Source organism: Conger conger, chromosome 16, assembly GCF_963514075.1.
Source record: "Conger conger chromosome 16, fConCon1.1, whole genome shotgun sequence".
NCBI classification, from domain to species: Eukaryota; Metazoa; Chordata; class Actinopteri; order Anguilliformes; family Congridae; genus Conger; species Conger conger.
In genome coordinates, this window is record NC_083775.1 from 28,945,152 (window position 1) to 28,968,471 (window position 23,320).

General features: G+C 41.3%; 1 protein-coding gene across 2 annotated transcripts in view; it reads left to right on the top strand.

Moving 5' to 3' along the window:
• LOC133114889 (equilibrative nucleoside transporter 4-like) overlaps nt 1-23,320 on the top strand; it is a 46,980-nt gene that overhangs the window by 12,212 nt on the left and 11,448 nt on the right. The window contains exons 2-5 of one of the 2 annotated variants that reach the window (XM_061224580.1): nt 7,204-7,271; nt 16,618-16,852; nt 20,486-20,617; nt 21,848-21,955. In XM_061224580.1, the coding sequence (XP_061080564.1) occupies nt 16,690-16,852; nt 20,486-20,617; nt 21,848-21,955 (403 nt within the window). In that variant the 5' untranslated portion in view covers nt 7,204-7,271; nt 16,618-16,689. Of the gene's footprint in view, nt 1-7,203; nt 7,272-10,873; nt 11,320-16,617; nt 16,853-20,485; nt 20,618-21,847; nt 21,956-23,320 lie in introns of those variants that run through there. The other variant, XM_061224579.1, reaches the window with a different exon arrangement.

Sequence of the window (23,320 nt, forward strand, 5' to 3'; positions counted from 1 at the left end):
GACTGTGCATTCTTACATAGAAGTTTCACATTTCACATTCTTTGCACAAAATATACCCTTGTGTTTACGTGTGAAGATGCGGCCTCAAGTATAATTTGTCAGTTGGACTTTCCTGAGTCACAACATGCTTGTGACGGAGTGGCAATTCTGGAGACCCGACACAAAGTCAATAGGTCACTGTTGGGATGCCCTGAACTGCATGCGGTAGTCAGCAGGAACAGAGACTGTGTACTCTTGCTGAGTTGCATGTAGCACTACACTCACTACTGAGTGATTTTTCATGGAATAATGAAAACTACTCCAATGGATGCCAAGATAGTTGTGGTACTGGGAAAAGCCAGCAGCCATGGCACCCTGTACCTGTCTCATGGCAAACAGCTGAAGCCAACCTGAAGCTGAAGCTTAACTAGTGTCTAGATAGGAGACCAGCTGGAAAAGTGAGATGCTGCCAGAAGAGGTCAGTAGGGTCATCCTTCTGGGCCAAATTTAAACCCGATTTAGCTGCATAGTAATGGGGACACTGAGCTGTAGAAAACGCTTTCCTTTAGACCCTCAAACAAGATACTGAAACACGGTGATCACTAAAGATCCCATGGTCATTTTTGAGAGAGTGGGGGTGTTAACTCCAGTGTGCTGGCCAACTTCCCACAAGTCTGTCTCTTGACATCTAGCAACCTAATCGTCTGCATGTGGTTGGCTGCATTCTTACTTGCTTTCCCTATACTCACATTAATTCCTCAGGTCATTGCTGAAAATTGGAATTGTTAGTTGACTGATGTGGTTAAATAAACAAGTAAATAAATATTTGAAATTGACACAAAATATTGGAATGGGTTTTTCAAATGGAACCTGCATTATTTAATGCCCGTTGATTTGGTACTGGTGATTTATATCAGTATCCCAATGTTTGTTTTAAAACTAGAATAAACCTGCAGCATATTGTCTTAATATCTTGCTGCCAATTGTTGTCACATTAATTCATTACATTAGTATGCACCACTAAGGTATTGTCTGCCTCTGTGAGCCACAGACATACTTCTATTACCATTTTTGTAAACAAACAACTTCAGGTTTTGGCACTGTGGGAATTATTCCGCACAAAAATAATTTCAATCTCCAATGTGACGGTTGAAACTGTCTTAGATGCATATTTAACCTCTGTGTTTGTGAAAGGCTAATTTAGCTCATGTATTTGACTGACTGAAAATAATACTACAACGCAGCTCAGAATAGGATAGTGTTGAATGGATAATGCTACAGATGGCTCTCGCTCCGACTCACCAGCGCAGTAACAACCAAAGTGCCTCTGGGAAAAAGCTATTGGAAAACACATTAAAATCAAGTAAATGGAAAAGCCAAATTAAAAATAAAGGTATATATATATGTATATATATATTTATATACCTTTTTTCATATATATATTTTTTCATATATATATGTATATATATATATATATATATATATACAGTGGTGTGAAAAAGTGTTTGCCCCCTTCCTAATTTCTTATTTTTTTGCATGTTTGTCATACTAAAATGTTTCAGATCAAACAAATTTTTATATTAGTCAAAGACAACACAAGTAAACACAAAATGCAGTTTTTAAATGAAGGTTTTTATTATTAAGGGAGAAAAAAAATCCAAACCTACATGGCCCTGTGTGAAAAAGTGATTGCCCCCTAAACCTAATAACTGGTTGGGCCACCCTTAGCAGCAACAACTACAATCAAGCGTTTGCGATAACTTGCAATGAGTCTCTTACAGCGTTGTGGAGGAATTTTGGCCCACTCATCTTTGCAGAATTGTTGTAATTCAGCCACATTGGAGGGTTTTCGAGCGTGAACCGCCTTTTTAAGGTCATGCCACAGCATCTTAATAGGATTCAAGTCAGGACTTTGACTAGGCCACTCCAAAGTCTTCATTTTGTTTTTCTTCAGCCATTCAGAGGTGGACTTGCTGGTGTGTTTTGGATCATTGTCCTGCTGCAGAACCCAAGTTCATTTCAGCTTGAGGTCACGAACAGATGGCCGGACATTCTCCTTCAGGATTTTTTGGTAGACAGCAGAATTCATGGTTCCATTTATCACAGCAAGTCTTCCAGGTCCTGAAGCAGCAAAACAGCCCCAGACCATCACACTACCACCACCATATTTTACTGTTGGTATGATGTTCTTTTTCTGAAATGCGGTGTTACTTTTACGCCAGATGTGATGGGACACACACCTTCCAAAAAGTTCAACTTTTGTCTCGTCAGACCACAGAGTATTTTCCCAAAAGTCTTGGGGATCATCAAGATGTTTTCTGGCAAAATTGAGACGAGCCTTAATGTTCTTTTTGCTCAGCAGTCGTTTTCGTCTTGGAACTCTGCCATGCAGGCCATTTTTGCCCAGTCTCTTTCTTATGGTGGAGTCATGAACACTGACCTTAACTGAGGCAAGTGAGGCCTGCAGTTCTTTGGATGTTGTTGTGGGGCCTTTTGTGACCTCTTGGATGAGCCGTCGCCTTAATAATAAAAACCTTCATTTAAAAACTGCATTTTGTGTTTACTTGTGTTGTCTTTGACTAATATTTAAATTTGTTGGATGATCTGAAACATTTAACTGTGACAAACATGCAAAAAAATAAGAAATCAGGAAGGGGGCAAACACATTTTCACACCACTGTATATATATATATATATTGTGGCGCCCCTGCTCCTGCATGTTGCGCCACGTGGGTAGAGAACCCCAGAAGGGCCCGCACAACGCAACCCTGCAACCGTTACGCATTGGGAGAGGTATGCGAAGGGGTCTATTTTCCTAGGGAAGTGATGGGGAGATCAGCACCATGGAGAGAGAGCCCTCTACCTGCAGTCCAGGACCCCGGACAGCGCACGTAAGTGAACACGGTGGAAAACTACTGACTCAGCTGCAGCCCTTTTCCCTAATGAGGAAAGATCCTCTGCCGTACTGACCTGGAGGATTAAACCTAAAAGGAGGCCCCACCATTACCAACGGACACGTGAGGATAATTGAGCACCCTTACCTAACCCTATCTCTGTGTGCTTCCCCCAGCCCTGACGCGGCCCCGGAGGGAGGAAGGAAGGAGGCCCTGAAGAATACCCCAGTCTGGGAAGAATCTAATTTAGTTTTGCCTCAACGGCCCTTTTATTTTCTCCCGTTTTACTACCCTTGCCCTGAGGGGGGGCGCTATCAGCAATACCCCAACGAAAAAAAAAAGAAAACAGAAAAAATAAAAAGACTAATTTTTTCTGGATTACTGACTCCTGTGTCTTGGATTTCAGCTGGGCCCACCCACGGCCTCAGGATTTACCCCCAGGCACCACAATATATATATATATATATATATATATATATATATATATATATATATATCATGGAAAAGTTTGTGTCCACTTTGTTGCCACTGCTGCCAGAAGCAACAATCACAAACCCAGCAATAGCAAGCATAATCGAGAGCCACAACCACAACAGCTGAAAAACAACAACCCCAAAACCAACATCACGAATAACATATGCAAGTACAAGCCCACCAACAGCAGAGTCAACCCCCAAAAACAGAAAACGCAACAGAAAAGAAACCCAACAGAAAAACAACCATAATAAGATAACCAATAACATCAGCAACTGTGGTCCCACAGCAGCAACAACAATAACAACTGTAGCTACAATTAGATAGCACAAGAATAATTAGAGTGAATGTCCTTTGATCTCTGCCATGGTATCTCAAGCTACTGGTTTATTTGTATCCAAGAGCTCAAAATGAGAAATATCTCCACCTGGGCACCAGGTCCTGTGGATAGCAGAACAGATCAAACCCTGAAACTGGTCAGGGTATAGTGTTTTTGTAATGGGCGGTTTGTTTTGCAGATGATATATGCCAGTCAGTTTTTTCAAATAATGTCAGATTTAAACCTTTGTCGGGGTGGTTAAGTTACACTGTATAATTACACCACAAAGAACATGCCTTGGTGACCTTTTAATGGTTTCAGAAATGGTCCCTCATTGCAATGCGGTATTGGTATTCCGAGGTTTACCGGACCTTTAAACAATATGGACACAGATTCCACTTCAGTTAATGATGGCAGCAGAAAGCCGCAATCCATTCTGGCTATCGATTGAGAATTCACCCGCGCTCGCGCTGGCAAGGTTCCTCCGTGATAAATTGCATTCCTAATTCAGAGTTAAAAGGCTGGCAAGGGACAGCACGCGGAGTCACAAACCCGACGCCGAGCCGACTAGAAACCCGGGGATAAATATAGATCAGCAGTCCCGCTTCAGGGATCGCACGAAATAGGAGCTGCCTCCACCCGCTGTAGCCAAAGACAAATTAATTGCATTTTGCGCGTATTGGTGATGAACGTCTCTGGGTGGAAAACGTTCGCGTAACTGTGACAAAGGCTTTACCGTTTCAAATTATGTTGATTCACCACATTACAGGTGCATGTCATTAGTTACATAGTGTAAGGGGTAAGTTTAAGAGCATTTCTTATAGGGGTACAATAATATTGTGGCTCTGTTGCGTGGGACTATCAGGAGGACAGTGCATCAGTTAACCCCCATACTGGTCTGGTGTTTGTGCAGTGTACAAAGTGCGGCATTCTCTGCCTGGGAGCCATGATTCATAGGTGGCAGTAGCTACTGGCCTTTGGTACGATATTTGCATCCAAATGCAGAAACATGAATATCAATAGCAGCCTCTGTGGACAGTGCAGTAAAAGAGCATACTCCTGGCCTATCCAGTTCGGTTTCACCATCAAGGAAACCATCATTTTTGTTTACTGTTTTTCAAATACAGTTTACTTATTTCCTCATAGTTGCATAACAGTCCGAAGGGTTTCATCGAGCCCTTGCATTAGCTCATTGCATTAATTAAGTTATTTGCACTACCAGCAATCTTTGTACCGTTGCCAATGCATTGAGTCGGTTTAGTAGCTGCCATTGTAATGGTCATATAGCATAAGTTTAAGTTTTGGACTGAACAGAGGCAGGAGTCACAATCATGCATCCAATAGATATTGAATACTATAAAAAAATGGCAGAATGGACACAGCTATTATTTCCTCTTACACAGGGGTTAATTAAAATCCATGTACATTTGCTCAGCAGATATTCCTATCGAGGTTAAGCCGTATGGGCTGAGAAAATCAAAATATAGATTTTTACACCATATTGCTGGCAAATGACATAAGTCAATGTTTGAGGGGTATGAGAGAATTAAAACCTGCAGCCTTCTGGTTAAAATAAGTAGCAACACACAAGTCACACTCCCAGGCCAATGACACACTCCAATAATTATATTTTGTCAGAAAGATCTTGTTAAGCACTTAGTTGCAATGCCTCACCCTGTTATTTCCATCAGTGTAATGCTGGAGGGGAAAGGTTATTGGCACATTGATATATGTGCTGTGCATGCGTGGTGCTTATTCTGTATGTTCAGGGCCGTAAAAAGCCGAATCCCAAATTATTCTCGTTTGTGCCTTGAATTGACTTTCTCAGTTTGTGTTGCCATGATGTTCACCACATGATGACTCATAGGAAATTATGGGGCTCACCCAGACCCCTTTAATACTGCAGCACTCATTAATCACCTGGAACTGCAAGCTGGAGGTTGAAAACTACAGAAGAAAGCATGTGGTGGTGTATGCGGTTATGTATACTATAGCACCAACTTCCAGTATTAAGCCATGGGATATCTAAAGATAAGCGTGAATATAGTGTTACTGGATCCAGCTCATTCTTTGATTAGCCAATGAGCCTGTTATTCATCTGTAGTCAGCACCATGAAGCCTGATAAAAAATTTTGATTCATTCCAAAACATGGACCAATTTTTGCCCTGGGGAAGAGCCAACATTGAAAGCCATAATTTACCTCAAGGTCAATTACAGTGTATTGTTATGAATAAGGTCCTTGCAACTAGTTTGAATAGTTTTGTTCGGAATTTTTTGTTGAAAATGAGTGGACATATATTAGTGTAATTAGCCCCAGAAGAATCCTAGCTACAGTGAGTTGCCAATCGTTGACTTGAATCGAGCAAAAATATTCTGCTTTCAAGGACAAACACATTTAATGATTGAAATCGGCAAGTCTGATAGTAATTTCTCTACCCCTTGTATCCTCATTCTCCAGTCACAAGCTCCAGTTACTTCTGGATCATGTTCAGTTTTGTTCTGTCAGTATTCCGTAACTGTGTACATCTCTCAATGGTATCTCGGTAAACAACAGGATGTACATTTAATTGAAAGCCACAGAAACTAATTAAACAATCTGCCAATATAGCTCAACTGTGTGTGAAACTTCTCATGTCTGAGTGTGATATAATCTCACCAGAGGCAACCAGGCAGAAACCAATTTCATTTTTGCTCGGAAAAGGGTAAGCGATAAAAGGGTGTTGTGACCTTTTTATGCATTCATAAAACGTGAAGGCTCACAGAATAAATATTTTAAACAGGATACACGGGAATGCATTGTTTGTCACATGACAAAAATATATGGCTTTGTGTTGCCTTGGTGGGATAAACTTGCTGTAAGGCAATCCATAAAGAAGAGCAATTTCTCAAAAATGTAAAATTACATTACATTACATTTCATTATAGATATTGTTGTATTGTATTAGATATTGTATTGTTGTACTCGGGGTATTATAGCTGCCAACCTTGGTATGCTAGTTTGTAAGTTGATGTATTCTTCAAGGGTTCCGATTGTATCTGTATGGTCGCGCTATGACTCGGAACTGTACTGTTCTCTCGGGTCCTCTTCACACTAGTCCCTGTGTTTAATCTGTACTTCATTGTATGTCCCTCTGGATAAGAGTGTCTGCTAAATGGCTTGTAATGTAAAAAAAAAGACATAATTCAATAGTGCAAATCACAGAACCCGCAAACCAGTGTTTTCATTTAAACATTTAAATGAGAATGAAGATGATTACATGTTGACACTGCCTGCTCATGCACAAAAATAAACAGTACTGCCAGTGTTCTGTCTAATATGAATTTTGGGTGCCAAAAGACTCTCTCTAATCTGCTTTATTTGCCTCTTGTGCATATTATGGACAGTGACTCTTTCTCTAGAAATGTTTTAATGTTGTTTTGTTGAATTTATATATGTACCTTGTTCTGTGCAATTTACTTGCCTTTTTCTACATATTTTTGTGCTCAATTCCCCACACCACCATTATTTTGTAACCATTTTTTTAATTCTTCAACAGGAAGGGCAGATTAAAATTCCTATTTGTTGGCTCTTTGAAAAGAGACATGCAGAGACATTGCCTGTGTGGTAAGGAAAAACCTTTATAATGTTTATATGTTTATATATATTTATATATATGTTTATTTATTACCAAGAGCATCTTTCTGTACATAGCTCGTGTAAAAACAACAACTATGTTTATGGAGTTTAAACAAGCACCACACGTGGGAACTTACAGTACTTCTGGGATTCAAGCTACTCAATCACCACGCCACACTGTTGTCTCAGCTGTGCCATAATGTTACTACAGTGCAGTGGTGATGTGTTTGGGATCAGGTCTGGGGCACATTGCCATGTTATGTGTAATGAAACTGTAGAATGGATCAGTGCATTACTGCTTTGCTGATCTCATAGTGTGTGTTATGGTACAAACCTCCCTCTGTTTGTCTTCCCATGGACAGCGGTCAGTGAATAACATGGAGAGCTAATATTGATTTCCCCATGTTCAGAATTAAAATACACATTAACATTTATGAGGATTCAGATAACATCAACATCCTGTGAGAGACAGACAGGTGACAGAATTTGGGGGGGGGGGGGGTTTGGGGTTATTGATGGAGAGTAATTGCACTGCTTGTCTCAAGCGATTCAGGTGACAAGCATACGCTCTTACCCATAAATCCTGCCTTGCTTAAAAATATGTCAGGTTCCATTTTGTCAATGGTGACATATGCCATATTCCAACCCATCGTTCACATGCTCAACACTGGTATGGTCTGAGAAATATATCATATATGTGCAGTCATTAAAGAACATGTTTCTCAAATGACCTTCTGCTTGCGTGAGAAGGTTCACCTTACAAACTACAAACTGGAGTGCAGAAGAGTGAGGCCACCCAGCAGAAAGAAACAGCTCAAGCTAGTAGTTGAAATAGCTTTTTTTGAAACAGCTGGTAGCTGCTTGACCAGTTCAGACTAGCTCCCAGCTTGACATGGTTTGACCAGCTCAAGCTATATTTTGAAACAGTCCACCAGCTACCAGCTAAGAATGAGCACTAGCTAGTTGGCCAGCTCATACCCAGCTAGACCAGCTTTATGAGCAGCTTGGCCATGCTGGTTGACCAGCTCATACCCAGCTAGACCAGCTCATACCCAGCTAGACCAGCTCATACCCAGCTAGACCAGCTTATGACCAGCTTGACCAGCTCAATTTTCAAGCTGACAGAGCTGGATTTTACAGCAGTGTGTACACAGGCTAGGAGGGTCTGCTTTGCCACTAACCCTTCTGACTGGCATCAGATGCCCCTCAACAAAGAAATGCTGCTTCTGATGACGTGCATCGCAGTGAGAGTGAGAGTGAGAAGTGACATTATTTGAAATCGACCATGTTGTGCAGTTAGCTTTGCATCGGAAGTAAACTTTTGCATCAAAGCTTGAGTGTGTTTCGTTCTCCCCATCAAAAAGCAGCAAACTTCACATCAAAGATGGACCCACACAATACTTATACCAGATACTGTGCAATGTGGTTTCGAGGAAGATCGGTTGGCTCCAACCACCTGCTTTGAACTCAAATTCTAATTTCTCAGGTGTCATTTACATAATTTTATAACCTCCATGAGCTTCACACGTGATGTGAAGGAAGCTACAAGTCAGTGCTATGTAGAGCCTTGTGACATAAGGAAAAAATGCATTTTCAACAGCTATTCAATGCTACCTGCTTGCTGTTTCACCTATAATTGAACATAGTGTTTTATTAGGAAGACTAATAAAATTAATGTGGAAATACAGTGAGCTCCAGAATTATTGGCACCCCTGACTTGAATGCACAAACATACTTAAAAAAAAAAAGAAGAAGATTTTATATATCATTATTATTGAGATAAACTAACATGTCAACATGTGGAAAAATACTGTACTTTATGAACACTTCAATGGAACCAACCAAAATCAAACATTCATTTAATAAAAATTGATTTCACCAAAATCAAGGTTCCATAATTATTGGCACCCCTGGTTTAGTATTTGGCACATCCACCTCTGGCAAGGATAACAGCCTTTAAGAGTCTTTTCCTGTAATGCTTGACGAGGTTAAGGAACACATTCAGAGATTTTGGTCCATTCCTCTATGAAGATCCTTATATGATCCTTCACATTGACAAGGCTGAAACTTGGCTAGATGTGGACTTTCAAGCAAGACAATGACCCAAAGCATACCTCAAAATACACACAGAAATGTTCTGTGACAACACAAGCTCTGTCATGGCCCTATCAGTCACAGGACCTCAATCCAATCAAAACCTGTGGGCTGAACTGAAGAGGACAGTTGATAAGTGTAGATAAGATAGTGAAGGATGAATGCTTTTGGTTGGTTCCATTGCAACATTAATAAAGTACAGTATGTTTCACATGTTGACAGTTTTGAGTTTATCTTAATAATAATATTGTCTATTTTTTAAGTGTTTTTATGCATTGCCAGTCAGGGGTGCCAGTAATTTTGGAGCCCACTGTATCAAATGAAAAAATGTAGCTGTATATTTCATTAAAGGACATGTTCAAAAGACAAAAACCATAGGCATGGTTATATGGGCTCAAGTAAATATTTAGGATTTTGTTATTCTGTATGGAGAACTTTGTTCATCTGTATGTGAGCAACTAAAATAGCTTACTAAAATAGTCAGCTTTAATATTAACATTTATAGTTTTAATGTTTTGGTATTGCAGATTTACAGTTTGTTTTGCGCCATATAAAAAATAAAAAATAAAGTTTCGTGCTAAATAATATTTGGGAGCAAGTTCTGCTCTCAACTACTGATGGAACTACTGACGGAATTTTAGATAAATCTACCTTGCAACGCATCAAGAGAACCCTATATGGCTTATTGGAGTATGTGGCCTGAGTCACTCTCTTGACTCAGTATGTTTATACCAAGCCGGGTGGACACATCTGTCGCATAATGTCTTTTGATTTTGTACCAGCACAAAGGCTCTGTGCTGGTTCAAGATGACTGGAGAAATAAGGTCAGCAGTACCCTCGGGTGGATTGGCTTTGGGGAACTCGTCTGGTGTCAGTGGTTTTTCCTTTTAAAAAAGAGGCGCAGTTAAGGCACGAAGATAATATAAAGCAAGCATGTTGTTGCTACCGCTGCTACAGTTAAAATGCTGCTGTTTAATGCTGCTGAAAAGGTTCGTGATAGTCAGTGCTCATTAGAGACGGATTACCAATTCGGATAGCCTTTCTACTAAAACCGAATTTGCGTTGGTTCTATTTTTAATTGCTAATGAGGGATTTTTTGTTTCTAAATAAGACAGAACACATAACGATCAAATAAACGTAAAAATGATATGAACCCTTTTGGGAGGTCAGTTATTTCATACTTCGCATTGAAAGAAAAAAAGAAATAACACTTAGGCTCCCTGCTGACAAAACCCCCCAGCTCAAGCTAGGCATTGAAACAGTTGGTAGCTGGTTGACTAGTTGTTTCAGCGCTGGTCATCGCTGAATTTTACACCAGGGCTGAAGTGAATAAAAAAACGTTTTTAAAAGCCATGTTATTTATAATAGCTACATTAAATGAACCGGCGACTGACCATACAAGACATTTTAAGAGTGTATCATAATCGTAACATTTTCTCATCGAATGTATCCTATTCTGTGGCACCGAGATACACGTCTGTGCGTGTCAGGCTTGTACAAAAGTGTGTGTCATGTAGATACGGAGCGCAATTAGCCGATTGTTGCAAAAAGGACGTTGATTCCCGATAAACCAGTAACGCATAAACCAATTTGGACGGTCCAGGTAGCTAAAACACAACGATAGCCCAACTATCAAATTGTAACACAAGGTTGCAATGTACCTTAAGGAGTGCCCTTTAAATTCCCAATACCTACTCGGTAATGGTGCCGTGAGTTTCATTTGTGAAAAAGGCTCCTAGGGAGGGCGGAACGGAGAGCTAAAGGCTTTCCTCAGTTGGACCTTGCGAGAAGAGCGACGTATTTGCAGCTGGAGACCAGAGTGATGGATAGAGCTCGCGTTGAAACCGAAAGATGGCAAATACACCAAATCCGAGGATTTTACTTTTAACAGAGTAAATATACTACACACACACACGCCAGTTTACTCGCCGGTAAAAACGAGGTAAGGAATAACCTGTTGTTGACTTCTGTAGTTATCTCTGTTGAAGATGTGTGAAAACGTTCCTGTAATCGCGTGAAAATGTAGGATTGGGGTACTATATACTGAACGCTAGATGTTTTTGTTCAAGTTTACAAAAGAACAACTGTCAATTACCCCTGGTGTTAACATGCAATGTATACTAACCAAAGAAATTGAAAAAAGCCACAATGTGTCATGGTGCTCATATTGAAAAAAATACGCATTAATCGGTCTTATTTATAAAAATCAATGTTTTGTTTTAGGGTTATTTTTATTCTCGTCAACAGCATGAAATCAAAACGACACTATATTTTTATTCAAATATGTCTACACTTGTGCCACTTTATGGGATCATTGTAAATAGATTGAAAACAATAGTTAATACCGAGGATTTTGTATTATTTGGTGATGATATTACAAATATTTGATGATTTAAATCGAATTCGAGGGACCTTGTTTTTGAGAGCCGTGATCAGCGCCACCCTATGTTGAGAGCAAAGAACAATCGGACACAGCTTCCCCATTCAGTCTGCTTTTATACATGCTTTACCATAAATTGGTACTTCATGAATATGAAGAGTCAGTAAAATTTTGATTTAATACCACAATTTATCATTTATGGTTAGTCTGTGCTCTCTCTGTCTCTCTCTTTCCCTCCACTCTTTCTCTCTCCCCCTCTCCCTCTCTCCGCACACATACCCTATTCATTGAATAGGGTATTCTGTTTCCTTGTTTATGTATGGGTGTGACAAGCATACATTTAGAATGAAATACTGTAAAAAAAATAATAAATAAATAGTGCATCAGTTTTATTCATGATGTAACACAATCTTTTACACAAGTTTGTTGTTATTTATTTACTGGCATTGAACGTGAGCCTGAATGTGGCTCATTCTGCAGTTCATCCATGATTAAACAACACTTTTTTTCACCACGATATGGACCTGGATGCCGGACTCCCATAGCCCAGTGTTTTGCTTCCTTCCACACTGGCCAGGTGTCATCCTATTTGCTCTCCACCGTGCTGTTGACACTCCAAAGCTTTGGCAAACAATGCCGGACAGCCCTAAAGACTAATATGAGTTATTGCTGCTGGCCAGGTTGAGCTTGGGGTGAATGCATCACTGTCTCCCCATTGGCTGCACTCCCACGGTGGTGAAATATACAGACTGCAGGAAGCGTCTTTAATTCCTTTTGCGCCTGCCCTGATCTGTGGTCAAAGACAGCGCGCCATGTCAAAGAGGGTGCCGCTGTTGGAATGGAAAATGGCTCCTGTAGACGGGGTGTACAGATTAACTGATCTATCCGCCAGATGCGGTGTTCTTATCGTGTTGCCACAGGTGTAAACCATCTCGCCTCGTGACTCATGGCGACAGAAGCGGATGAAATCTTGAAGGATTCCTCAGGTAGAGCATCAGCCGTTTGGAAAAAAAAGAAAGAAGGGAAATGTCACTATGTGCGTGACTCTCTCCCTTCAGTGAGATATCTGCTTTTGCAGTCAGGCTCATGTGTCACGTAACGCATAACCCCCCCCCCCCCCCCCCCCCACCCCCTAGGTTATTTCTGAAAATATCCTTCAAAATTTTCAATACGCTTAAGTGATGAATTCACCCGCTGCTCTGAGACTGATTGAATGTGACAGTATGGACTATAGGTAAGGAAATTACCCTGCCTAAGCCAGCTTCTGTTCAGCTGTACCTTTATGGCCACACCCTCTTCTCTGTTGACATCCAGCGCTTGAAAGGGTGCGTTATGCAAATGTGAGTCACGACCGTGATACATGAAGCAGCCAGGTTGCTCCTGGTGTTTGATCCAAGCTCACTGTAATGTTCTGCCAACACCTGCATTAGGAACCTCTTACTGGGCACCACTGTTTATACCTTATTGCCAATTTTATTTGGACTGAAAAAAATAAATAAAGAATTCCCAAAACAGTGATATTTTTTGGCCCGGGGGGACCAAAAATATCGAGCTATTGGAAGATCCGGAATCTTCCAAAGGTTGCTGCGCATTCAGCTGACAGCAAGCCACGGCTGCGGCTTATTTCCCTTCCTTGTTCACACTCTCATTTTATTCCATCTGTCATGCACATCTGTTTATGAGATTATATATTTTTAGCAAGCGACACAATTGGGAAATGCCTGTTAAGCAACGTACATGTGCTGTCAGAAAACATTGGTACCGCGAGCTATTTTTAGTTAGAGTGCACCGTAAGATAAACGCGACGCACAACACTCTAAGATCGCACAGCTGTGTGTTGTCTAAGGTGTCAGCAGTAATATGATTTTGGACAGTGCTTTTGAATAAATTAACCATGCTTGTGAGAACAGCAATGAGGAGCAACTTGATTAGAGACCATCATTCACATGCGAATTTGGTTGTTTAGAGCTGTGCCTTTGACAAAAGGTTTAATAATCAGATTCTGACCTTCCGCCTTCAGAAAAGCCCCCTCCCACCATCGACAGTTTAGAATGCTAATTGTTTCTCCAGTTTTAATTGGTTGGTTTTGAACACGCTGGAGGCAACAGGGAGCAGCGCTTATCATTAAGATGGTGGAAGCCTTTTAAAGGCCGGTCTGAGGGTAATGGCAATTGACGTGGTGAGCCAGGGAGAAATTCGCCGGAGGACAGAACAGTCCCGGCTAATCGGTCAGTTATAGGGATCTGTCTGCTGTCAGAGGAACCAGTTGCCTGCCTTATCTCCCAGCTCTGCTGTAGGCTGGGGATGTAACATCAGGTGCGTGTGTGTGTGTGTGTGTGTGCGCGCGTCTGTCTGCGCATGCACGTTTGAGGAGGGGTTACCCAGCAACCATTACCAGCTGGCTTCAGTAAACATTTGTCCCTTTCTTTGACCCTTGTTTACAAGTGTTTATCATTTTTCCACACAAACTCAGTTTGTCATCAAACACCCAAATGAACTAGCCAAACTGCTTTTGTGAATTAAAAATGAGCAGTCAAATTGATTTGCACGTTATGGGTAAATGTTTATGGAATCCATGCCTCAGAGTATTTAAGAAGCCTTCAGCATTAGATTTGTAACATGAGACTTGTCTAACATGGGAATATTTTAAGAAATCTAATCTTAACTCTTAAAATGAATAGATGAAGGAAAGGAAGCCAGGTATCTTTGGTTCTGTAAACCTCTTTCCTGCCTACACACACCAAAGAAAACCAATAAAACTGTCACCGTGAAGGCCCTCAAATGGAGTGATTGTGTTTTGTTTTAATAGAACGCAACAGAAAAGTAAGCACAAATTGGACACCTCACTTCCGATTCAAAATGATTTAAACGTTCCGTTTTCAACCACTATAAATGTGTCAGTTTCTGTAAATATTTTAATGTTGCACAATTAAAGAATTAACAAAGTGTATAATTAATTGCTTCATAGAGGAACCCTCAGTATTAATAGGACGTCTTTCAATAACTGTTGCAATACATTACATAGTTAATAAGTATCATATACTTGTGCATTGTGGGTGTTCAACAAACTATATACTGCTGTGTGCTGATGAATATAAACTATTCTGATTTAATGTAAATTGTAGAGCAAGACCCTATCAAAACATTCCTTATTAATGAGTAAGCTTTCATGATCCCCATTTTCTTATTTTTGTTTTTATGTCTCAGTTATTGTTTTTTGTTTTTGTTTAAATTTGTTCAATTGTTTTATAAGATTTGTATGATTCTTTGTCTACCCTGACTTATGGTGATATTTGTCCACTTTTCTGCAATGATATCACAGCTGGGCAGTTGTTTCTTTTCAGTGGTGGAAAAATAACTGTGAGTAGAACAACTCAGTATCTACACTCCACAGCACCTACTTTTCATCATGTTGTAGTTCAGTGTGGTCCAGCATAATATGTCCACCCTGTCAGGCTAAAAGATGGTGTTTCATAAGTTTCATCATTTCAAATTTCTCATATGCTAGCTTTGTCACAATGGCTTGGAAGTTTAGCTGAAAATGTCCACCATGTCGTTGGACACCTTGCCATTAAAAAACACCTGATAGGGTGGACATATGAATCGTAAGCATGAGTGTGTAAGATAAAAAAGTTATATTTACTATTTGATTATAATATAATAATAATACATATATTGCATCATGGTTGATGGACAGATGTACCTGGTCCCTGAGCCATACATGCTTAATAAATACTCTCTGTTAATGGGAACATCCACATGAACGAGTGTGGTAGAGCAGTTAAGGTGGGCTGTAGATCAATAATTCCATAAGTGAAGTGAGAGGTGATATGAATGCCAGTGATATTAGGAGCTATGTGGAACAATCTGTTGAGCTTCCTATGGTCAATATGAAATACCTTTACCAACTGCTGAGAAAAGGCAGTAAATATAGTACACTGTTTTTTTCTGTTTTTTGATTTGGACATCAGCTCAGTTTTCTTTTTCAGTTTTCAAGAAGCTTGAATTTATAGATTAATTTTTCGTTTATTTTATTTATTTACCTTTTAATATCACTTATTGTTAAAGATGTTCAAGACAAAGCCTTGTGTGCTCATGGCGTAATATGCTCATCTTTTGAAGCATGTCCAATGTGTTTTGATGCCAATTCATTATTGACAGTTTATCGAATCAGTTTAAATGCATATTTGTGCATAATAGTAATGATAGTAAAAAATGACTGTGGTCACAATAGGGTCACAATATCTTCATGTAACTGTAATATTGTTATAGTGATCCACTGAAAATTATTTTAATCTCATGTGTTTTTCTACAAGCCCAAAGCCTAAGCCTCTCTGTGATAGTACCTAAAAGGAATGTACATTTTGACTGAAATATAGAAATCTTGTTATGGGCCAAAGGCAGTGTATGGTGATAGTGACGCTTCCATGATTACTTATTTTAGTGCTGAAATGTGCTCACTTAAAACATTTCTCATACATGTATCAAATGTATCAGAACTGGTTTCAGTGATTTCAGTAACAACCACATTATTTATGACATATATCAATGTCAGCCATCTTGGATGAATCAGTTGTCTTCCAGCCAAGTATAGTACTCTTGTAATGACTCAATCTTTCGTGAATTATTCATAAGACGAAACATTTAATTGCGCTGCCAAAATGCTACATTCAAAGGATTCATCTAGCATATTAATTTAGGCTTCTGCCTACCTAATTAATTGATGAAACGTTCTCGTGTTTGTGATGGGTGACTTAAATGTAGAAGCGCTGCAAAAACATTCGAGAATTTGTACAATAATGAGGAATTTCGGATGCGGCAAAATGAGGTTCACCGCTCTGTTTGAAATTCTGCGCACAGCCCTTCCTCCGCTCGCCGGCGTCCTGACGTGACCTCCCCCTGGGCGGCGAGCACCGGCCGGCCAAAGCGAGCATGTGCTCGACGGGGCTGGAGAGGAGGAGGCAGCCCACGCCCTCGCAGACCCCCGAGGGGAACGTGGTGATGAGCTTCAGCTTCGAGAGCTACCAGCTGGAGGACGAGGAGGGTCAGGCCAAGGACGCCCCGGACAAGGGCGTCCTGACCTTCACCGAGCCAGGTGAGCGCACGGAGAGAGGGGCGGCCGGCCCACGCGGCGGAGTCCCGGAGGACTGTGGGGAAATCCTGGAACGGACTCGAGAGAACTGGGACCGTCGCGCTCGACCGCTTAATAAGAGTACATTGCATAATACAGTCGTTGGTACAGCGTAAAACCAACGTTTGTATTATGCTTTAGAAAATGAAATTGTTCGCACACAGCAGTGCATAAAAAAGAAACACACAGACAAGCAGCCTTATTCAGTGTGTGGTCGTTTGTGTGTCTGTGTTTTGTTCCCCTGCTGCTTTCAGTACCTTCCGATAAATAAGTATATACAATGAGCACCATAATTCATTGGAAAGTGTCACATGTTTTCTTATGTACTCTAGCAGTTTGAGTCCGAAAGGTTACAATGATGTTGAAGTGTGGACTGTCAGCTTTACTTTGAGGGAATTTTTTCATCCATATCAGATGAACTGTTTAGAAATGACAGCGCCTTTTGTATACGGTCACCCCATTTGTGTTTGTTAGGCAGGTGTATTCATTTGTGCCATTTGTACATGCAGAAGAGAGCTGTTGATGTCTAGTCTTGATTCTAGGTTTTGCAATTGCCTTTGGGGTGTGACAGGAAGGAAGATGGCAGTGTCAATGCAAACCAGGGAAGCTGGCCATCAAAAGGCTCAGAAATCAATCAGGAACATTGCAAAAACCCTAGGCAAGCCTAAGTCAACAGATTTGTTCATTATTAACTAGAAAAAAACAACTCTATTATGTCAAAAGACCCGCTAGACCGAGGAAGACCACTGTATGGATGACCAGAGAATACTCTCTATGGTGAAGAAAACCCCCCTGATAATGGCCAACTGATCAAAATCTCTCTCCTGGATGCAGGTGTAGATGTGTGAAAGTCTACCATATGTAGAAGATTACACCAGCAGGACTACAGAGGGTACACTACAAGATGCAAACCACTGATAAGCCTGAAGAACAGAAAGGTGACATTACAGTTTGCTAAAAAGCACCTAAAAGAGCTCCAAGAGTTCTGGAACAAAGTATTGTGGAAAGATGATACAAAGATTAACTTGTACCAAAGTGATTGAAAGAGGAATGTGTGGATAAAGAAAGGAAATGCCAATGATCCGAAGCATACCACCTCATCTGTGAAACATAATGGAGGGGGTGTTATGGCTTGAGCCTGTATGGCTACCAGTAGAACAAGCTCAGTTGTCTTCATTGGTGATGTGACTGCAGACAGAATAGAACAATGAATTCTGGCATATACAGAAATACTTATCTGCTCAGATGAAACCAAATGCCTCCAAGCATACTGCATACACGACACATACTGCTAGAGCAACTGAGAGTTTTTGACTGCCAAAAAGTGGAACGTTTTTGACTGGTCGAGTCAATAACCGGATCTGAATAGGCAATTTATATGCTGAAGAGGCAACCAAAGGTAAAAAGTCCCTGAAACAAGCAAGTTGGCTGCAGTACAGGCCTGGCAGAGCATCACCAGAGAAGATACCCAGCGTCTGGTGTCTATGCGACAGACTTCAAGCAGTAATTGCATACAAAGGATCCATCCATCCATTATCTGAACCCGCTTATCCTGATCAGGGTCGCAGGGGGGCTGGAGCCTATCCCAGCATACATTGGGCGAAAGGCAGGAATACACCCTGGACAGGTCGCCAGTCCATCGCAGGGCACACACACCATTCACTCACACACTCATACCTACGGGCAATTTAGACTCTCCAATCAGCCTAACGTGCATGTCTTTGGACTGTGGGAGGAAACCGGAGTACCCGGAGGAAACCCACGCAGACACGGGGAGAACATGCAAACTCAGCACAGAGAGGCCCCGGCCGACAGGGATTCGAACCCAGGACCTCCTTGCTGTGAGGCGGCAGTGCTACCCACTGCACCATCCGTGCCGCCACGCATACAAAGGATATGCAACCAAATATAAAAAATTACTTTATTCTACATTATGTTAAACTGTCCAATATTTTTGATGCCGAAAAATGGGGGGTGGGGGGCTGCTATGTACAAAAGGTTCTAACATTTCGAAATGGTTAATCCGATATGGATGACAATATCCTCAAATTAATTAAAACTCAAGTCCAGAGCTAGAATACAGAACCACAATAACAAAAAATGTGTCACTGTCCAATGAATTGTGGTGCTCACTAAGTACTTTTTTGCAAAGGGCATTGCTGTTTGCTAACCAATTATTTTTCGAAAAGCAAATCCTGTGAGACATTTTTCTCACTCTGTACTTTGGTATATTGTATTGGATTCTTTAATGACTCTGATCTGAAATTGTATTGCCCATTGTGCTAATGCTCATTGTCCTATTGTCCTAGTATATAGGGGTAATCAGCTTCAAATGTAAATCTGCAAAGGCATTGCCTAGGCTCTATTGCATGTTGAGTGTACTGTAAATTGAAATCCTTTAAGATGGTGTCAAGCTCCATAGCATAGCATATTGGGCTAATCTACTGCAAATGTAAACACTATGAGACTGTCCAAAGTGTGTTGGGTTAATCTTTGACTGAAGTGTAAACCCTTTTTAGCAAATTTCATCACTCTATCGTTAGTAATTCGGGCTAATCGTACATATGGCAAATCGTGGCTGGTCCTATAGGACTGCACCTGAGAGTGCCGCCATTTTGGCTCTGCCTGTGCCGACTACAGCATTTCGCCCACGTTCACACACAGCTCAGACAGGCAGGAAACAGAGGGCAAAAATAAAGTAATAATAAATCTGTATTAAACATTTAAACCACAGTGAATTTAGTACTTAGAATGTAGGGGGGCTGGGGTTTCTTCGCTCTAAAGCCCTGCAGTAGTCTAGGCATGGAGGCTCTGAGGGATAGCTTCAGCCTATTAATGTTCAATGAATTCCCTAATGGGGACATGCTTCAAAGGAGCCACACTCAGGAGAATACATCTCATAGCTTCAGGAGAGGAGTTTCCTTAAAGGCCACGTAAGGGTCATTAAATGAATAATGCCAGTCAGTGCTGGTGAAATTGTCTTTTTTTATAGATAGCTGAACACGGTTTTAAATGAAGTTTGAGCTCTAAGAAAGGACAATACACATTTGAAGAAGAACCTCACATGAAACGGTTGTACTTGCAAGGCTTTTTTGATAAATTCTTGGTACTTAATGGCCGCTCAAACAGTTTCCTTGGGCTTGTTGACAAGGGAATCTTTAACCTTGTAAGTTACAAATGCGTGTTTCACGGTTTTGTGTATTTTCACAAAATGGACGAGCATAAGGGCAGCCAGTTGGAACTGTACGAGATTTCAGCAACCAAATATCTCTGGCTTTCACCCGTAACTGCTATTTACTTAAAATCTTCTACTCATTTTAAATGTATTTGTCTTTAACAGTGACCCAGATTCCATGCCTTGTGGCGTGGTATTGTCCTAATTTGGAAAAATCTCAGGATATAAAGTATCTGAGAAAGAGCATAGTAAGCATTAATCTTATGTACGTGTTTGTCTTTTTATTTTTTGCAGTGGCCCAGATTTAATTCCTTACGGAAATATTGTCCTTGTAGGTAGGCATTTAATATGTATTCTGCAGAATGCTTTAAAAGACAACATGCGCTGAGCCTGTTTTCTCTCCTCTCTGTTCTCTGCTTTAGCCTTTGAAGAGCCATTGCCCGACGACCGTTACCATGGGATCTACTTTGCTATGCTGCTTGCTGGAGTGGGCTTCCTGCTGCCTTACAACAGCTTCATCACTGACGTTGACTATTTACATCACAAATTCCAAGGTACACGTCCCCAGGCACAGTCCTGCATGTACCTGCTGTCTGACAAACGACTGGTACTTGACTTGGCATCGCCGGCTGTGTTAGCCAGCGTTGACTTTCCCCTCTGTTCTGTCTCTAAGGCAGTGGCTATGAAGACCTTCTCTTTAGTTTAGCTAAACTGAGAAAAGGCAGACATGTTTGTGTCCACTGTCCTTTCATCCTTGAACATGAACGATTTGCTGAAATGAATGTGCACATGTGTTTAACCCATTATGGACATTAAGGCATCCTACAGAAAATCCATAGAAAGGCCTTGGAATCACAATGCATTTCAACAGTCATGTGTCTTGGGAAACAGTTATATGATCAAATACAACGGTGGTGTCATATCCATCTGTTAAGGGAGATGTAACGTGCAGGTCACATCCGTCTGTTAAGGGAGATGTAACACGCAGGTCACATCCGTCTGTTAAGGGAGATGTAGCGTGCAGGTCACATCCGTGTGTTAAGGGAGATGTAACGCACAGGTCATATCCATCTGTTAAGGGAGATGTAACATGCAGGGAGATGTAACGCACAGGTCATATCCATGTGTTAAGGGAGATGTAACGTGAAGGTCGCATCCGTCTGTTAAGATAATGTGCAGGTCAGATCGGCCCACAAGGAGCTAATTGGTGAAGTTGAACTTTCAAACATGGGCTTGAGGACATCATTTCATTGCGAAGACTCAGCGATTCAGTCGCGTTTATCTATGATCAGTTTTCCCTTTATCTTATAATGCATAAGAGTAGGATGTAGATAAGGGACAGCTGATCCTAGATCAGCACTCATACTCTGAGACACTTCGTGGATACAGGCCTAGATCCTTTCAGTTTAGCCGAGCAAATTGCATCCAAGAACAAAAACAACATAAAAAGCAGCGCTGTTGGGCCGTACAGCATTGGTCGCTCGTTAGTGATTACAACTTGTAATCACTATACATTGTATGTTGCTCTGTGACCTGATGCACCATTAGTTTGTTCATGATCATATTTTTATAATTATGTTTAATTCATGACTGGTTTAAAATGTTTGTGGAATGGTATTTAAAAGTACGATGTGGCGTCAAATAACATCCAAAGTGAAGATGAAGTGCCTGAATCACAGAAATGAACTGGAATGGGATAAAAGAAAGATGTATTTATCAGAGATCAGTTCCTTTAGCAACGGAGCTGTGTATTCTGTGCTTGTGATTGGCTGGTATCCTGGCAGGAACCTCCATTGTGTTTGACATGAGCCTGACCTACATCCTGGTGGCCCTGGTGGCCGTGGTGCTGAACAACGCCCTGGTGGAGATGCTCAGCCTGCACACCCGGATCACTGCAGGTGAACATGACGTGATACACACACACGCACGTGCACACACACACACATGCATACACACACACACACACATGTGTGGACAAACATACACGCATACACACACACACACACACATACACTCTCTCTCACACACACAAACACACACATGCACATGCACACATACACGTACACACACACATACACACGTGCACGCACATACACACACATGCATACACACACGCACACACACGTGCACGCACATACACACACATGCATACACACACGCACACACACACACGTATATAAACACACACATCCATGCATACATATACCCGTGCACACACACACGGGCGCGCACACAAACACGCACACATATGCATGCACGCATAAACATACCCGTGCACACACACACACACACATGGGTACGCACACACAAACACACACACACACTCACACAGAGCAGCATGAAGCCACACACGTGCATGCACATACACATACACATACGTGCATAAAGACAGTTCACAGACACAAACACAGAAGCATAAGCACACACATATGGACGTAAACACGCCCGTATGCATACTCATGTTCACAAAATGTGTGCACATACACACATGTATTTAAAAAAACGCACGTCAAAGACGCGCACAGGGGTAAAACGTGCACGAGTACACAGACACACACATTGAAGACACAAACACATCCTCACATACATTCACACATGCAAGGTTGTCAATCAATGCCAGAGTAATTAACACATATCAAGGAAAACAGATGAATGAAGCAGGCTGTGTGAACAGAGTGTTGTGTCACGAAGCCCATCAGTACAGTTATTAAGGAGCCAGATTGTGGCTCGTGCCCCTATAGAATAGCCTTCATCCTGTTGAAAGGTTCTGTCACCAGTACGGGCCTCTCTGTCACAGCTGAGCAGAAGCCTGGTCTGTTGGCTCGTCTCCTCTGTGTGCACGTGCAACAGTGGTCGAGTTAACACGCCAGTTGGGTATAATTAGGCCTTCTTTAGGTGTCCCTCCCTTCAAACGCACATCAAAACACAGCTGGCCTTGATAATAACATGCCAACATTGCTGCTTCTTCGATGGTTTTTTCTCACCAGATTAATCTACAGGGTTATCTATGTGGTCACTTTCTAGAACTATATTTCCCTCTAGTGTTTTACGGGCACTTGTCCCTGGTTATGGTTATGCACTTTGTTGTTTGTCGCTGTGGATGAGAGCACCTGCCAAATGCCTGTAATGTAATATTCACATTCTCATCCTGCACACTGAGAGTTAAATTCACACCCATGCAGACAGAATGAAAGAGAAGGGCCCTTTTGGAGGGGTAAAAGTGGCTCTTGCTAGATCAGAGACCAGGCAGCTGACAA